The 17,545-nt window shown below is 38.0% G+C and overlaps 1 protein-coding gene across 3 annotated transcripts in view; it reads left to right on the top strand.

The window, feature by feature from the left end:
- LOC123927029 (ubiquinol-cytochrome-c reductase complex assembly factor 1) overlaps positions 1–17,545 on the top strand; it is a 96,946-nt gene that overhangs the window by 11,274 nt on the left and 68,127 nt on the right. For all 3 annotated transcript variants that reach the window (XM_045981502.1, XM_045981505.1, XM_045981503.1), the window contains exons 2-4: positions 2,979–3,083; positions 11,670–11,765; positions 13,294–13,401. In XM_045981502.1, the coding sequence (XP_045837458.1) occupies positions 2,979–3,083; positions 11,670–11,765; positions 13,294–13,401 (309 nt within the window). The remainder of the gene's footprint in view (positions 1–2,978; positions 3,084–11,669; positions 11,766–13,293; positions 13,402–17,545) is intronic.

The following is a 17,545-nucleotide window of genomic DNA, read 5'->3' as shown; positions in this document are numbered from 1 at the left end:
TATTTATAAATGAAGAACTGGGAGAGGTGGGGTGGGGGAAATGGACCGAATAGAGTCAGTAGAACCAGTACTTGGAATCTGGGGATACTTCTTGAAGCTAATGAGCTCATGGATTGGGTAAGAGGGAAGAAGAGAGTCTCAGAGGAACTGACCAGAAGGGGATTAGGTTGTGTGGGGAGGAGCACTAATTCCCAAACCAGGGAATCTGAGTCAGGTTTTGGAGCTGCTGAATGGAGAATACAAGGCAGGGTATGTAAGTATAAAGTTGAGTCTACAGGGGTCCAGTTGGTAAAGATCAGGTAATCAAGTTTGACTAAAAGGGCACTTGGAGGCACTGCGAGCTTTTGAAAAAGGGAATACCAGGTTCAGAATAGTATTTTAAGAAAATGGTTCTTGTTGCCGTGACAGTTTGCTATGGAAGGAGAAGCTTATGCACATAATTCAGTAACAGTTGCTAAAATGATGCTTTTGTGTGTGCTTTAGAGTTCTTGAGGTGCTTTTACAAATGATCCTTGGAACACTCCTGTGGGGTAGCTTTTATTATTCCCACTTTACATTAGGGAAAATAGAGGTCCAGAATGTTAAGTAACTAGTTCAGGGTCACACAGCTATTTAATAACCGTCTTGGAATTCATATACCCTTTCTGTTGCACCTCAGTTTCAATTAAGAGTTGAATTGGACAAGAATTGTTACAGGATTGGAGAAGGAAAGAACAGAGCTGATCGCGTCTTTCTTCTAATAAAAACTGATATAAAGTATTGGCATAAAACCAAGTAGAACCAAAATTAAAGGGCGCCTGGGTGGCTCAGTGGGTTAAAGCCTCTGCCTTTGGCTCAGGTCATGGTCCCAGGGTCCTGGGATCGAGCCCCATATGGGGCTCTCTGCTCGGCAGGGAGCCTGCTTCCTCCTCTCTCTCTCTCTGCCTGCCTCTCTGCCTACTTGTGATCTCTCTCTCTGTCAAATAAATAGATAAAATCTTAAAAAAAAAAAAGAACCAAAATTAAAGAGAAAAGTTTTGTTGACGTGGGAAAAAAATATGATGAAATTCTTCAGAAAATCTTTCAGAAGTTTGTATTGTTCCTACTTGTAATTTCCCTTTACTTTTCTTTCCCTGCTTTGACTTAAATCTGCAGAAGTTTATCCCATGTTTACATTTTTAGGAAAGGAACATCTAACATTGAGTGATTCTGGCAAATGATTCAGTGTTAGTAAACAAAAAGCCAGTAACTGTTTCTTACTTAAATATTATCCCAGCAGATCAAATCTCAGCTGAAATAAAATATTTGAAGCTTTACTTTTCATTTAAACATAAGGGGTTGTGAGTGGTCTATAAAAAATAGTTACACAGGGGCGCCTGGGTGGCTCAGTGGGTTAAGCCTCTGCCTTTGGCCTGGGTCATGATCTCAGGGTCCTGGGATCTAGCCCCACATCGGGGCTCTCTGCTCGGCAGGGAGTCTGCTTCCCCCCTCTCTTCTGTCTGCCTTTCTGCCTACTTGTGATCTCTGTCAAATAAACAAAATCTTTAAAACAAAATAGTTACACAGTTTTAAAACTGTGAGACACTTTAGAAAGCATCTCTAGGTTTAAAATTCCTACACCTTTTTCTACATCTTACCCCTTCCGGCCTACTCATGAGGAAATGGAGATTCACATTCAACTTACTATTTATTTGGACATGCTGCAAGGTACATTTGTTGATTTTTCTAAAGTCCTGAGAAGTAGGGATTTTTTTTCTTTATTTTATAGAAGAGGCAACAAAGACTTGTAGCTCAACAGTGAAGCTAAGAGGCAATTCAGTGCTTTTTGAGTCCAAGTACATGGCTCTTTCCACAGTACTATACTGTATTCTGTTGTTTCAAGACTAGATTATAGAGTGTTGGGGAGACTTTGGAGATACTCCCTTTACCTTTTCATCCCATAAATGAGCATGGATTCTGGAGTTGGGCTGCCTGGGTTCAAATCTTAACCCTATCATTATATTAACTATTTATCTTTTAGAGAGAGTGTGCACATGTGTGTGTGTATGAGTGGGGGCAGGGGGCAGAGGGAGAGAATCTTTTTTTTTTTTTTAAAGATTTTGTTTATTTATTTCACAGACAGATCACAAGTAGGCAGAGAGGCAGGCAGAGAGAGAGAAGGGAGGAAGCAGGCTCCCTGCTGAGCAGAGAGCCCGATGTGGGGCTCGATCCCAGGACCCCGGGACCATAACCTGAGCTGAAGGCAGAGGCTCAACCCACTGAGCCACCCAGGTGTACGAGGGAGAGAATCTTAAGCAGGTTCCATGTTCAGCATGGAGCCTGAAGTGGGGCTCGATCTCATGAACCTGAGATCATGACCTGAGCCGAAGGCAGATAGTGATTCCACACTGCTTACTATAAAGGGATTCTGTGAAGATCAGACAAGTCAGTGTTTATGAAAAGGCATTGTAAACTCTTATTTAAATGATAATCTAATTGTGAAATGCCTGAAGCCTGCTTATTTTGTTACTTTCTCCTGAGAGAGAACCCATTACCCCAGCTTGAGTCAGCCATTACTAGAGTTGTTTTGGTTCATAGATCGGAAATAGGTAAGGGTACATCTTCCTTAGAGAGATAAGCATGCACAGTTTTGGTCTTGTCCTATTTTGGAAGTTCTCTTTTCTCTTTTCTCTCTTTTTTTTTTTTTCTTTTTAGGGATTTGTATTTATTCATTTGACAGAAAGAGAAAGAAGAGAAAGAGAGCATGAACGGAGAGAGGGACAGAGGGAGAGGGAGACGTAGACTCCCTGCTAAGCAGGGAGGCCTGCATGGAGCTCGATTCCAGGACCCTGAGATCATGACCTGAGCTGAAGACAGAGGCTTAACTAATTGAGTCACCCAGGGACCCAGGAAGTGGGTGACCCCGGAAGTTCTCTTTTCATGTACCCTGTTCTGGGAGAATTTCTCAACTTCTATACATGGAATGGGATAAAATTCTTGACCTTTTTTTCTCTCTCTAGAAGAACCGGATTAACATTTCCCCGTGGGTTCCAGTATGCAGCCGATTGGTACCTGTGTCTTCTACACAGGGACAGTGGGGCAGGGCTCTGTCTGGTACTTTCCAGGTAAGGTTTGTTGTTTCTTTGCTTGGTATGAAAACCTTAGTGTTTATTTGCAAATGTCATATATTTATAGATTAGCCAAACAAATTGTGTGATGGAAAAACCTCATGAGACCACTTCTGGGTCTCTGTGGTGCCAACTCAGGACTGATTCCTACAGTATGGTGTCTAGGGCGTTGCTTCTAAATACCCCAGCAGTGGAACTTAGCCTAGGATACCATGCTACAGTCTGATGATTTTTACTGTTGGGAATGTTTCCAGATATTCATCTCAGAGTTAACTTCAGTTTTCTTTTTGCAGCCACATTGTGCCACTTTTATTTGGGGTAAGAAATGTTTCTTTTCTTTTCTCTTCTCTTCTCTTTTCTTCTCTTCTCTTTTCGTGAACACAAAATCCAAGGAACAATTATTTGAGGCCTTAGTTTACCATTGACCACATGATTCATTGCCTTAGACCCTCCTTGAGAGTTTTTTCTCCTGATTTTTGTTAATTATACAAATAATTTAGTAATAAAGGAAATAAAAATTATCCATGACCTCAAACTTGAAAACATCTGGTTTTTTTCCAGTCCTTATGTGTGTGTGTGCTAATTTTTTCCTTAGATACCTTAACAAATAACCACAGAATTTTATTTTCTGGTGCTCTTTCACTTATTAGAGCAGACATTATTCATGTTAGGTAGATTGCATAATTAAATTTTTTAATGGCTACGTGTTATTCTATTTACTTAGGCCATGTTTGATATTAAAAATTACTTCCAGTTTTTTTTCCTTTATAGGCTTTAATATAGTTACCATTTTCTTGATATATAGTTTTTAAAATTTTTAATTATTTATTAAATATAAGTTACTAGGAGGGTGTACCTGGGTTGATGAGTATGAGCTGTTTCTCTCTCCATAAAGTTGTTTTAATTTATAGTGCCATCAGCAATGTATATCTAGCTAGTCTTTCATTATTACCACCTCTGAATTGGGTGTTTTAAAAGAATTTAAACTAACTGGGTAGAAAATGTTACCTTGTTTTGCTTTGTATTTCTTTGTTTATCTGTCAGGGCTAAACATTTTTCTATGTTTACCAGTTGTAGTCTAGTTTTTAAAAATCATATGCTTGTATCACTTCTCCATTTATCTATGGGAATTAATTTTTTTTACCAGTCTATATGAATTCCTTCTGTAGCCACTAACTTCTTCATATTTGATGTAATTAAAATATTTTTGATATAAAATTATGTTATATAATTTATTTATGTAAATATACGAAAACAATTTTTCTTTTTTTTTTTTTTTTGTCAGAGAGAGAGAGAGAGAGCAAGCAAGCGAGCACAGGCAGACAGACTGACAGGCAGAGGCAGAGGGAGAAGCAGGCTCCCTGCCAAGCAAGGAGCCCGATGTGGGACTTGATCCCAGGACGCTAGGATCATGACCTGAGCCGAAGGCAGCTGCTTAACCAACTGAGCCACCCAGGCATCCCCGAAAACAATTTAAAGTAGTATAATTCCCTCTAACTAGTGTGTAAGCTTTTCCCTTCTGAGGACATGTTTTGTTTGTGCCTGTACTTCCTGGGCTTCTTACTCACCTTGGCACAGAGTAAGCGCTAAATATATGTTGAATGAATAAAGAATATGTCTGTACAGAGGAGGCATTCTACTTTATGTAGTCATGCAGCTATTTCTTTCAGAGTTGAGGTATGTTCTGTTACTCTTCGTGCATTGGAAAATTTTAATGAAATATATCATAGAGTTCTAAGTCATTTGTTTTTGTGTGTATATGCGTGGGGGGGAACTCATCATGTGAATCTCAGACTTATGTCTCATTCTTTGAATCAATAAACATTTCTTGAGTACCTAATATGTACCAGGTACTGTATTAGGTTCTGAGACAGCATTATAACAATTATCCATGAAATAACTTAGGGTGGTTTATCTCATGCTGTCAAGAGGTAATTTTAGCCAATGTAAATAAACTGGACATTTTGTTGTGCCTCATTGGCACATTTTTCCACTTTGAGGACCCCTGGTTGGAAAAATCTGGTTTTCTTCAGGTACATGTCTGACAGAGAGACAGATTTAGCTCAGAATGGAGAAGAACTTTGTGTTAATTAGAATTGTGGGGTCATGGAATGTGTGGGCTGCATTTTGACATAGTAAGTTTCCTGTTACTGGAAATATTCAGGCAATGGTTAGAAGACTCTGTGTTGAGAGCATGACATAAAAGAATTCATTGGTTGAATGATAGTATCAAATGATCTCTAAGGTAATGTCCAATGCTATAATCCTGTTACCATTTTCAAAAAGCTAGGGACATTTTATTCTTATCTCTGTCTTTCCTAAATAACCTTTTGGGGTTCTGTCATGCTTTGATGAGTCTACTTTAAAAACATTTTTTTAGGGGGGACTGGGTGTAGGTTAAGAGTCTGCCTTTGGTGCAGGTTGTTATCCTGGGGTCCTGGAATCAAGCCCTGAGTTGGGCTCCCTCCTTCTCGTCTCCCTCTGCCTCTGCCCCCCACTCATGTTCTCACTCACTCTGCTCTCTCTCTCTCTCCCCAGTAAATAAATAAATCTTAAAAAAAAAAAAAACTTTTTTAAAATTTGAAATAAATTACAGAAAAGTTGCAAAAATAGTATTCCCATATACCCTTCGCCTAGCTTTCTCTAATGTTGTTATCTCCTGTAACAATCGTGCGCTTATTGAAACTAGGGAATTAACATTGATATTATACTATCAACTAATCTGTGTAACTTTTACCAGTCTTTTTTCCACTAATGTCCTTTCTTTGGTTCTTCAATTTCAGTTTGTCTAATATTTTCTTGTAATTAGGTTATACATTTTTGGCAAAAGTGATGTTCCCTTCTTAGTGCATGATTACAGGGGATATATGGTGCCAATATGTCTTGTTACTGGTGATGTTAACTTTGATCACTTGATTATTAAATTGGTGTCTGTCAGGTTTCCCTACTATGAAGTTACTATTTTCCCCTTTATAATTAATAAGTACCTTGTGAGAAGATACTTAGAGGCTCTGCGGATATCCTGTTTCTCAGCATACTTCTGTTCACTACTTTTAACATCCATCAGTGTTTCTTTTTTTAAGATATATAATATCAATCAATTAATTATTTTAAAAGTTGTGGCTCAAAAAACACATAGCATTAAATTTACTATGTTAACCATTTTTAAAGATATAGTTTAGTAGTGTAAAGTATATTCACATTGTTGTATGATGGCTCTCTAGAACCTTTTCATCTTGCTAAACTGTTATTCTATACCCATTAAACACTAATTCATCCCACCCCACCTTTGGCAACCACATTTGTACTTTGTTTCTATGATTTAGACTACTTTGGATATACATATAAGTGGAATCATATAGTATTTGTCCTTTTGTGACTTAATGTTGCTTAGTATAATGTTCTTTTTTAAGGTTTTATTTTATTTATTTTGTTTATTTATTTGACAGAGAGAGATCACAAGTAGGCAGAGAGGCAGGCAGAGAGAGCAGGGGAAGCCAACTCTCCACTGAGCAGAGAGCCCAATGTGGGACTCGATCCCAGGACCCTGGGATCACGACCCGAGCCAAAGGCAGAGGCTCAACCCACTGAGCCACCCAGGCGCCCCGCTTATTATAATGTTCTTAAGGTTCATCCATGTTGCAGCATGTGACAGAATTTCACTTTTTTAAGTTTGCGTAATTTTCCATTATATGTATATACCACATTTGCTTTATCCATTTTGATGGGACATTTGGGTTGCTTCCACATCTTGGCTATTGTGACTAATGCTGCACTGATGTAGCATGCAAATATCTCTTCAGGGTCCTGCTTTGAATTCTTTGGGATGTATACCCAGAAGTGAGATTACTGCATTATGTGGTAATTCTGTTGATGGTTCTTGACTGCAGTAATCGTTCCTGTGATGTTTGTATAATGGTGATTTTCTGTTTCCATCATGATTACTATATTTAATGTTTGGAATTCTACTGTTTAAGGAAGAGCTGTTACTTCTCCATTTATTTATTCAATTATTTATATCAGTATGAGCTCATGGATGTTTATTTCCCTCTATGAGTTGTAATTTGTCTTGCTTATTATTATTTTTGTTGATCAAATTGTCCCAGCTTTGGCTCTTAGGAACTCCTTCAAGTTCTTTTCTATGAGCTTTCATCATTTTTGAACATTCTTTATTTCCTAGCATAAGATGTTTCAAGTTCATGTTGTATTTTCTTTGTGTTAGCCCTAGATTCAGCAATTTCTTTTTTTTTTTTTTAAGATTTTATTTATTCATCTGACAGACAGAGATCACAAGTAGGCAGAGAGGTAGGCAGGGAGAGAGAGGAGGAAGCAGGCTCCCCGCTGAGCAGAGAGCCTGATGCGGGGCTCGATCCCAGGACCCTGGGATCATGACCTGAGCCTAAGGCAGAGGCCCCAACCCACGGAGCCACCCAGGTGCCCCGATTCAGCAATTTCTTTAAGGAGACCTGGTTCATTTAACTGGAGAATAGTATTTGGAATGTTTGGGAACTCAGAGATTTGTGCTCAGTGCGCAGAGCATATGTCATTGACCTCTACTTGGGTTTTTGAAAGCAGCTTGATACAGAGGAAGGAAGATAGCTCTGAATATATGTCTAATCCTTTAATGAATTTTTCTTCTTTGGACCTTATTGTCCTCATTTCTAAAATGGGAGAAAATCATATCAGCTTTACAGAGTTGTGAGATAATTTGAATAAAACATCAAGCATATAGGTGTGAGGCATATAGGAGATCTTCAGTAAATTGTAATTGCTGTTTTTGTTGCTATATGTATGTTGATGCTACTTGGGTAAATTTTATCCTCACTATATAAATTGAAACTTAAAAAAAAAATTGTCCTAAACTACCTCAAGTTGCAAGCTTTCCCTGGGTCTTAGTTTCCTCATCTGTGAAATGAAAAGGTTGGAGTTAGATCTTTGAGATTTCTTCTAGCTCAAGTGTTGTTCTTCTCAGTTACTCCTTAGTTCTTCAGTTGCTTTTTCTCCAAGCTAAACAACCTCAATTCATTTTAACCTTTCCACTAGGACCTTTTATTCATCTCTTTGATCATTCCTGTGGTTCTTTTCTGGATCTTCTCCAGATTGTCCTTCTATTTAAAAAAAAAAAAAAAAAAAGACACAGAAAAACCCAATAACAAAAAAGCCATTAAAAAAAAAATCCACCTAAGTTTTATTGAGTGCCGACTCCATGCCCAGAATGATATTGAGCAATGGGACAGTATAAGATGGACTGTTCCCTGGTAGAGCTTATAGTTTTGTTAAAGGGACCAGTTACGCATACCATGGTAGTCCAGAATTGCTGGAGTCCTTCCTTCCTTTCCTTTTTTCCCCCCCAACTTTCTCTTCCCTCCCTCAGACCGTCCCTTCCTTCCTTCCTCCCTCTCTCTTTCAGGTCAGGAAGGTCTCTTTACTTTCAGAACCTTCCTGAAAGGAAAAAAAAAAAAAAGGTCAAATTTTACATTTATTTTAATGAAGGACTGCCTGCATAAGAGTTTATCATTGGAGTTGTCTGGAACAGGTTCTGTTTCTTGTGTAGTGAGTCTTTCTGTTCTCCATAAGACTATGAGCTGCTTGAGGATAGGGATTGTTTGTATCCTAAAACCTCACACAAAGACTAGCTATTGTGGGCATTTAATTAAGGTTGGGTGAATGAAGAATGTATACATGGCATAGATAAAGACAAGAAGGAAATAATAAATAACCATGTAAATGGTTGGGTTTGTTCATTCAGCAAATATTTGAGTGTTTCCCATATCCAACACACTATATTTCATTCTGGTAATATGCTTAGTTTCTACCCTCATGGATCTTTTCCGTAGTGGTGATAGGAAATAAGCAGGTTTAAGAAGTACATACTTGTACATTATAATGAGTACTATGAATGAAATGAACAGGCTACTGCTATAATAGAGAATAATGGGATTATAAGAAACTATTTTAGATAAAATGGTCAGAGAAGTCCTCTTTGAAAAAGTGACATTTGAGTATTTCAGGGCATTTTTTTTTTCTTTAACAAGAAGTTGTTTATTGGTATTTTTTCAGATTAAAGAAAGGAAAAATTGATGTCTTTAAAGGTCAAGGGAATCTTTTTTGGGGGGCAAGAACAACAAATAGTAAATGTGTGTATTTATAAATATGTGTAGGTATGCGGAAACTAGGTGTTGTTCTTGGTACTTCAGTAGTTGAAGTAGTGTTAAATGTTAGCTCATGAATAATGGTTAGAACAGAAATAGAGCAGTTGGTGAGACAGTCACACAGGAATCCACTGGTTACTCCTGGAGCTATGGGAGAAGAGAAGGATCATGTAATCTAGTTAAAGAGAATTTGCCCCAAAGCACAGCTAGTTGAAATTGTTGTCAGTTGTTTTTTGAACCTGTTTGAGTGCTTTGTGTTCTAGATAAACCATTATAGTGGTGTATGTAATGTAATGGGAGGTGTTCTGTGATTGATCTGTTTTATAAAGCCTGTTAATACCTATGAATTAAAGCATAAGTGTCTTTAGGACTGATCGGGAAAATCCTAATTTTTTAGTATCCTAATTCGAAAAGAAAAGTAAATAATAACTCAATTAGAAATTCTGTTTTTCCCTCATTAGGATTAAAGAAAAAAATAATTTCATTTCATATTTTCCCTCTCTTCTTGGAATAAACCACAATTGAAGGGGTAACCCTCCTTCTGCTTCCTCACCCTTTTTTTGGTAAAGGTAATAAAACATTACTGAGAATTTGGAAACTATTCCTAAATTCATCCATAATTCTATTAACTTAACAAAATAACTCTTTAATTTTTTTTTTAAAGATTTTATTTATTTATTTGATAGAGAGAGATCACAAGCAGACAGAGAGGCAGGCAGAGAGAGAGAGAGGGAAGCAGGCTCCCTGCCGAGCAGAGAGCCTGATGCGGGACTCGATCTCAGGACCCCGAGATCATGACCTGAGCCGAAGGCAGTGGCTTAACCCACTGAGCCACCCAGGCGCCCCTAACTCTTTAATTTCTGTATGTTTCTTTCTAGAGGTGCCCATATGCATTCATGTGTCTACCTATAATTTTATACATTTAAGTGTTCCCATGTTGCTAGCAATAATGAGCTTTAATGTAAACTCTGGACTTTGAGTGATAATGATGTGTCAGGGTAGGTTCATCTATCATAAGAAATGTCCTGTTCTGCTGGGGATGCTGATAGTGGAGGATGTGAGTATATGAAGAAGGGGTTTATGGGAGTTCTGCTCAGTGTTGCTGTGAACCTAAAACTCTTTTAGAACATAAAGTGTATTAAAAAAATCTCAATGACTGCCTGATTTTCTATTGAGTGACTTTACTGTAATTTAATTAACCATCTTATTGGACTCCCCCCCTCCCCCCACCAAGTTTTCACTCTTGTGAATAATGCTACACTGAGGCTCTCTTACATGAAGTTTTTTCCCCTTGGGAATTTATTTTCAAAACTGTGTTTATTGGTCTTGATTTTATTTCCAACCTAATAGTGTTAATGGTGAATATTAAAGAAGGCAGTATATGTTAAGGCACTTAGTATTGTACCTGGCATATGATAATTGTAAATAGTGGCTATTTTATTGCCCAAGTGCATTCAAGTGCAATGAGAACATAAAAGGAAGGCAGTTCTGATCTGAACAACAATGATGTTGGTGATGATGGAAGCTTCTGTTTATTGAGTATTTTGTGAAAGGTACTTTACATGTGTTGTCTTCTTCAGTCCTCCCTACAACTGAGGTTCAGTAAGTCGCTCATGGCCACCCAGCTTATACATGGCAGAAGCAGGCTTTATTTATTTGTTTATTTTTAAGATTTTATTTATTTATTTGAGAGAGAGAGAATGAGAGAGAGAGAGCATGAGAAGGGGAAGGGTCAGAGGGAGAAGCAGATTTCCTGCCGAGCAGGCAGCCTGATGCGGGACTCAGTCTAGGGATCAAGGATCATGGCCTGAGCTGAAGGCAGTCGCTTAACCAACTGAGCCACCCAGGCGCCCCAGAAGCAGGCTTTAAACTTAGAATCGACTGTTAAGGGGTGCCTGGGTGGCTTGGTGGGTTGGACCTCTACCTTCGGTTCGGGTCATGATCTCAGGGTCCTGGGATCAAGTCCTGCTTCGGGCTTTCTGCTCCATGGGGAGCCTGTTTCCTCTCTCTCTCTCTGCCTGCCTCTCTGCCTACTTGTGATCTTTCTGTCAAATAAATAAATTTTAAAAATCTGTTTAAAAAAAAATTGACTGTTAAGAGTCTTTTTCCCCCCATTTACCACACTGCTGCCAATGTTTAGGTAGGTCTTTATTATAATTCTAGTTCCTAGAGTTGCCCCAGATTTATTTAGTTCCAGGTTTCCAGGGCCAACTTTTATTTATTCAGGTATCTAACAGATGTTTATTGAGTACCTACTGCATACCAGACACAGTTTTAGGTGCCCATCTTGGTTTCTTTTGGTGATCAGATCACCGGGAACTAGGTTGGAAGGATTCTATGATCTTTACTTTGAAGCAGCTCTTCTCAGAGTAACTGTCCAAGTGAATGCTCTCTGTTGCTTACATCTATTTTTTTTTTTTTAATCTCCCAGTGGCCTCAGATGAGCCAGTCCCTGGAATGTGGTGGATCAGAACAGATTCCTGGGATAGATGTTCAGTGGAGTAGGAAGTATCACACCACAAATAAGGTGAGAATTATTAGTATTTTCTACAATTATAGACTGCTTTCACACAGGTATTCTTATTTGAACCTTAGCAAAATTGTTAGCTGGATGAGGCAAGGAATTTTATTGAATACAGAAGGTGAGTCTCATGGAAATGAAGTGACCTGCCCAAGGTCACAAGGATAAGTGACAGACCAACTGAATATTTGAACCCAAGGCTTCTGATCCTGTGTCCTGTATCACTTCTGTCGTACTGTCTTGCTTGGAAAACACTTTAGAGAAAAAAGTTGTTACAGATTTTTCATATGTTAAAAGTAAAAGTAAAGATTTTTATATGTTAAAACATACATTATCTGTTTAAAGTAGTATTTAACTTGGAGAATTTCTTATAGCCTGCCTTCATTTGGAGAGCTTAGCATTTGAATAAGTTTATCTGGGGCACCTGGGTGGCTCAGTGGGTTAAGCTACTGCCTTCAGCTCAGGTCATGATCCTGGGGTCCTGGGATGGAGCCCCGCATTGGGCTCTCTGCTCAGCGGGGAGCCTGCTTCCCCCCCCCCCCCACCTGCCTCTCTGTCTACTTGTGATCTCTGTCTGTCAAATAAATAAATAAAATCTTTAAAAAAAAAAAAAAAAGAATAGGTTTTTCTTGGAGTTTATTTGCAAACTACAAGACTCATAAAATGTGGTATACTAAAAATACGAGTTTAGGAACATTTTATTCACTGACTGCTTGCTTTGGTTGGTTATGATTCTGAATGACTTTTGACTGCTTTCAGACAGTAGTCTTCTTTCCTTTTCCTGTTACTTTAAAACAGAGCATTCTGCTTCTCAGAATTCTTCTTTGGGAGATGAGGGCCAAGATTTCCTTTTAAAAGTACTCTTTTCCATAGAAGTTTTATCCTCATAGCCCACATCTGTTATTTCCTAGACATGGGTCCATAGGCATATAGTCAGTGAGGTGGCTCTGAAATTTGAAGGACACCTATTAGAGTTCCAGATGTGTTTGTACTGAGTGATAAGATGCCCAGAAAAATAAGAATTAAAAATTCTAGGTGGAAAAAAAAAAATCTAAGCAATAAAAAAATACCCTTATATCTAATAAGAAACAAAAGCATTCTTTTTTGGATAATTATTTTGGGGGGTGCCTATGTGGTACAGTCTGTTAAGTGTTTGACTCTTGGTTTTGGCTCAGGTTGTGATCCTAGGGTGGTGAGATCAAGCCCCACATCAGGCTCCATGCTCAGCAAGGAGTCTGCTTAAGACTTTCCCTCTGGTGGGTGACTCAGTTGGTTAAGCATCTGTCTTTGGCTCAGGTCATGATTCCAGAGTTCTGGGATTAAGCCCTGCATGGGGCTCCTTGCTCAGTGGGGAGTCTGTTTCTCCCTCTTCCTCTGCTCTGCCCCTTCCCCTGCTCATGCTCACCCTCTCAAAAACAAAACAAAACAATCAAAAACAACAAAAAATACTTTTCTTCCTCTGCCCCTCAAAATAAATAAATCTTAAAATTTTTTTTTTGCAACTAATTTTGTCCCTTTCTTTTTGATGAAATAGCTTTCTACTACCAAGGATTTCCCACAGCCAGTTGAGGAGAAGGTCGGTGCCTTCACGAAGATAATAGAAGCTATGGGATTTACAGGACCTTTGAAATACAGTAAATGGGTAAATTCTTTTTAAATTCTTCTCATTTTCTTTTTGGGCTTTGTGCCTTCTGCTCCTTAGAGTTTTTTTTTTTTTTTTAAAGCTTCTGCTTTAAAAAAAAAAAAGCTTCTGCTTTGCTTTTGTGAAATTCATGCATTATTTTGAGAGCTTCAGATGTGTTGTGTCCCCCTCCGCCCCATTCTGAGTCAGATCTATGTAATGTGTGGGTCTGGAGTATTCTCCCTGTCCCCTTAACCTGATTCCTTAAAAGTATTTTAGCCAATAAAACTGGGCTTTCCAGGCTCTTGCTATGTGATATGCCATACAAATGAGTTCTAAAGAAGTGGATGGGCAAAATGTTCTGATGGATAGCATTCTTAAGGAAATATTACTCTCTGATGAATCCATATTCATAAGTGATTTTTTTCACTAGGTCATTGTAGTGACTTTTGTTAAAATTTTACTAATAATCATTTTTAAATTAATCAATTTTAAGATTTATTACAATTCTTACGATGGAGGGATATTTGCTAGCTATGTTATTCCTAGTCAAGTCTTGGCCTAGCATGTTATTTGCTTCATAGTTTCTATAAATGAATGAATGTCTTCTGTGCATCAGGTGCATATTGCCCCTGGGTTTTATAAGTGCCTCTAACCAATTAAAGTAATAAAATATTAGCCCAGTGTGTCTCCTGGTGCTAGCGTTTCTCTAACTTTATAGCAGAAGTGCCTTTTAATGTTTTTCAAGGTTGCTAGAATGTTGGATAAGCCTAATCAGTCATTCGTTATATAGCCATCAAAACAAGTCAACACAAAGCAGTAGGGAGGACTTTTCTAGAAAACTTTGTAGCTTTGCTGCAGATGATCAAATAATTCCAGTTACACCATTTTAACAGGATGGATTAAATTAGAATTTCAGTTTTGTTACAGACTTTACTCGTAGTTTCTCTTTGCAATGTCTGGTTCTTTTCCTAACAATTCTCACTGCAGCAAGTGTAGGCTTCTCTCTATAATCTCTTTTTTACATAAATTCTGAAAAGCTAATGGTGATTCCGCAAACATTTTGTTTTTAAGGGGCTTTAGAAAGTATAGAAGATAACACATACACAGGTAATGATGGTCCTGAGACTCTAAGATTATGAAGTGCCTTCTTAATCATCAGTGAAATATTAGTCATATTCATCAAAGTTATCTTTTTTAATCTTAATCTTTTGGCCAGTGATATTCATTGGTATATTTGGTAATGTTTTTAAGAAGAATCCTTTTTCTTATGAGAAAAAGGTTTGTGATTATTATGGCATTTGGATTAAAAAACTAAAATACGTGTTTTGTTTGAAAATGAGAAATTAAGAAAAAAGAGAAATGAGAGCAGAAAGAAAAAAAGGGAAAAGTTTACTGTTTTATTCATTTCTTGATGGTTGAGTTCCACTTTGTTGCTACCATTGCTTTGTCTAGTCTGTTTTTTTATGATTCCAGAGGGAAAGTTGGCTACCATTTGGAGGATTACTAAATCATCAGGAAAATTTCTTCACTGTTGTAGTTTAAGTTAGCCTTTGATTTTTCTTGGTTCCTTTGTGACCTCAACTAAGTACTTAATATTTGCATTTTAAAAGGCTTTATGATGTGCAGTGTCTACTTCCATAATCTTTATTTTTGAATTTCTGACATCAAAACATCAAACATGACATTCTAGTATAATTTCGGTGGGAAACATAGGTATAACTTTACATTTTGAAAGACTGCAAGCCCTGGGTGCCTGGGTGGCTCTGTTGGTTAAATGTCTGCCTTTGGCTTGGGTCATGATCCAGGGGTCCTGGAATTGAGTCCTGCATTGGGCTCCCTGCTCAGTGGAGAGTCTCCTCTCCCTTTGCTGCCCGCTCTCTCTTTCTCTCTCTTTTAAATAAATAAGTAAATAGAAAGAAAGAAGGATATATTGATTGCAAGCCCTTTTCGGTAAATTTGACTCAGATATCTGATCAGACTCTTGGATTGTACTGGAAAGATCTTTAAGTTTTGCATTTTCACATGTCTTTCATTAGGGAGTAAAATATGTGCTTGACATCAGCAGTATCAACCATTTTTCCTCCATTTTTTTCTGTAACATTTTCATATGTAGTTTAATTTTTCTTTTAGATTCATATTTAGGAATTTAAATGTAGCTTTTCCTTACCGGTTTGTCTTGAAATAACCAGTCTTTTCCATTATCTTTGTGTAGCAGTATCAGGTAAGACAAGGACATTGCCCATGTTCAGTTGCATGTCAAATAGGCAGTTTCCAGATTAGCATAAAGCCAAGAAATGATTTCTGTTCTGAAGGACACTGACAAACTGGAATGCATTCAGAAGTGAGCAGTGGGGACGCCTGGGTGGCTCAGTCGGTTGGGGCCTCTGCCTTCGGCTCGGGTCATGATCCTGGAGTCCTGGGATCGAGCCCCGCATCGGGCTCTCTGCTTGGCCGGGAGCCTGCTTCCTCCTCTCTCTCTGCCTGCCTCTCTGCCTACTTGTGATTTCTGTCTGTCAAATAAATAGATAAAAATCTTAAAAAAAAAAAAAAAAGAAGTGGGCAGTGAGCCTTGTGAAGGGTTTAGGAACTGTGTTGAATAAGAATGGGTGAAGGAAATAGGGATGCTTACCCTGGAAAAGAGAAGACATGATGGTTCTTCTCAAGTCTTTGTCAAAAAAAAAAAAAAAAAAAAGAAAGAAAGAAAGAAAAGACTTAATCTAAGTAAGGTATTCCACTGGGCAGTGGACATTTCATGAATGTTACATGAAGCAGATTTACATTCAATAAAACAAAAGTCTAACAAGAACTGTCCTTCAGGGGGATAGGTAACCTCCCAAGGTCGTTGGACTTGTTTGAACAGTGGCCCAGATGGTTGACTGTGAATCAAGAATGCAGTAGAAGGAATTCCAGTACAGAATAGAAGGTTCAGATGACTTCAAAGCCCCTTCAACTCTCACACAGCTGTTAGTGCAGACCTTTTACTACATTCATTTTTCATCTTGTAAGATGGCACAAGATGCAGCAGTCAGTGGGAGAGCTGATTTTCATTTCTTAAAGCTGCCTGAGGTGCTTGTGTTTTCATTAGAGACACTGATGAAGTCTTCCAGAGTTAGAATGAAATAAACATGAAGTCTTCTGAGAACCAGAACAGTTTGTATTGACTGGGTGGAATTTAGTGCACCTACCTCTTTAACTTACATTAATGCATGAATCTTGGAAGAAATTCTTTCCCCAAGTTGTTATTTCCAGTCCCTCTGTGATGGTCTTAGGGGACTTGCTTTAGACATTTGTCCAGGAAAGTGGCTCACCCAAGTATAAAGGCTTGGCTTCACTGCAGGAAAAGTGAGGAACTATAAAATGCTCCTGATTGCCACATTATGAGCAGTGTTTAAATACGCTGGCTGGTCTGGTGAGGTCTTCATTATTTGTAATGGATGCTTTCTTCATGAACATGGTGTGGGGGAAGGCCTTCTTCAGGGAAGATTTGGGTCTTGGTGGCAAATCTGCCTTTCTTAGGTAGAATAATTAATGAACCTACAGGACTCTCTCTATGTGAGGATCTGAAGGAAACTGTGGAGTTAGAAAAAAAAAAAGTCAAGAAACAGGCCATTAGGAATTTTACTTAAAATTGTAAATGTGTTGACATTTATATACCAGTACCCACATTTGACAAATATTAATTTTTGCCATATTTGCTTTAGTTTTATTTTTTCCAAGATAAACTTTCACAGAAAGTAAACTAGCCCATTTCTCCTTTCTTCTCTTTCTCCACCAAGATAATTACTGTTCTAAGTTGGTTTTTGTCATCCCCTTGTACATTTTTTTATCTTTTACCACTCGTATATTATCCATAAACAACATATATAATATATTGTATTAATGAAAACTATATAAGCAGTATCTCACTTTTCAACCTGTTTTTATTAGTCAACATTATGTCTTTGAGTGGAGATCTGATTTTTTTTCATTTCAACTGCTGAATAGCTTCACATGGTATAATTAAACTACAGCTTAACTATTCGTCTACCAAACACAGTTGTTTTAGCTCTTTCATAATGACAGTACCTTTTAAATTGTGCGGGAGTTTCTTGAGAGAGAGAGAGATGGAATTGCTGGGTACTAGTCTATGAATATTTTTAACTGTATGAAATTATATTCACGA

Source organism: Meles meles, chromosome 16 (assembly GCF_922984935.1).
Source record: "Meles meles chromosome 16, mMelMel3.1 paternal haplotype, whole genome shotgun sequence".
NCBI classification, from domain to species: domain Eukaryota; kingdom Metazoa; phylum Chordata; class Mammalia; order Carnivora; family Mustelidae; genus Meles; species Meles meles.
Note: the sequence above shows the minus strand (reverse complement) of the source record. Positions and strands in the feature narration are given on the sequence as shown.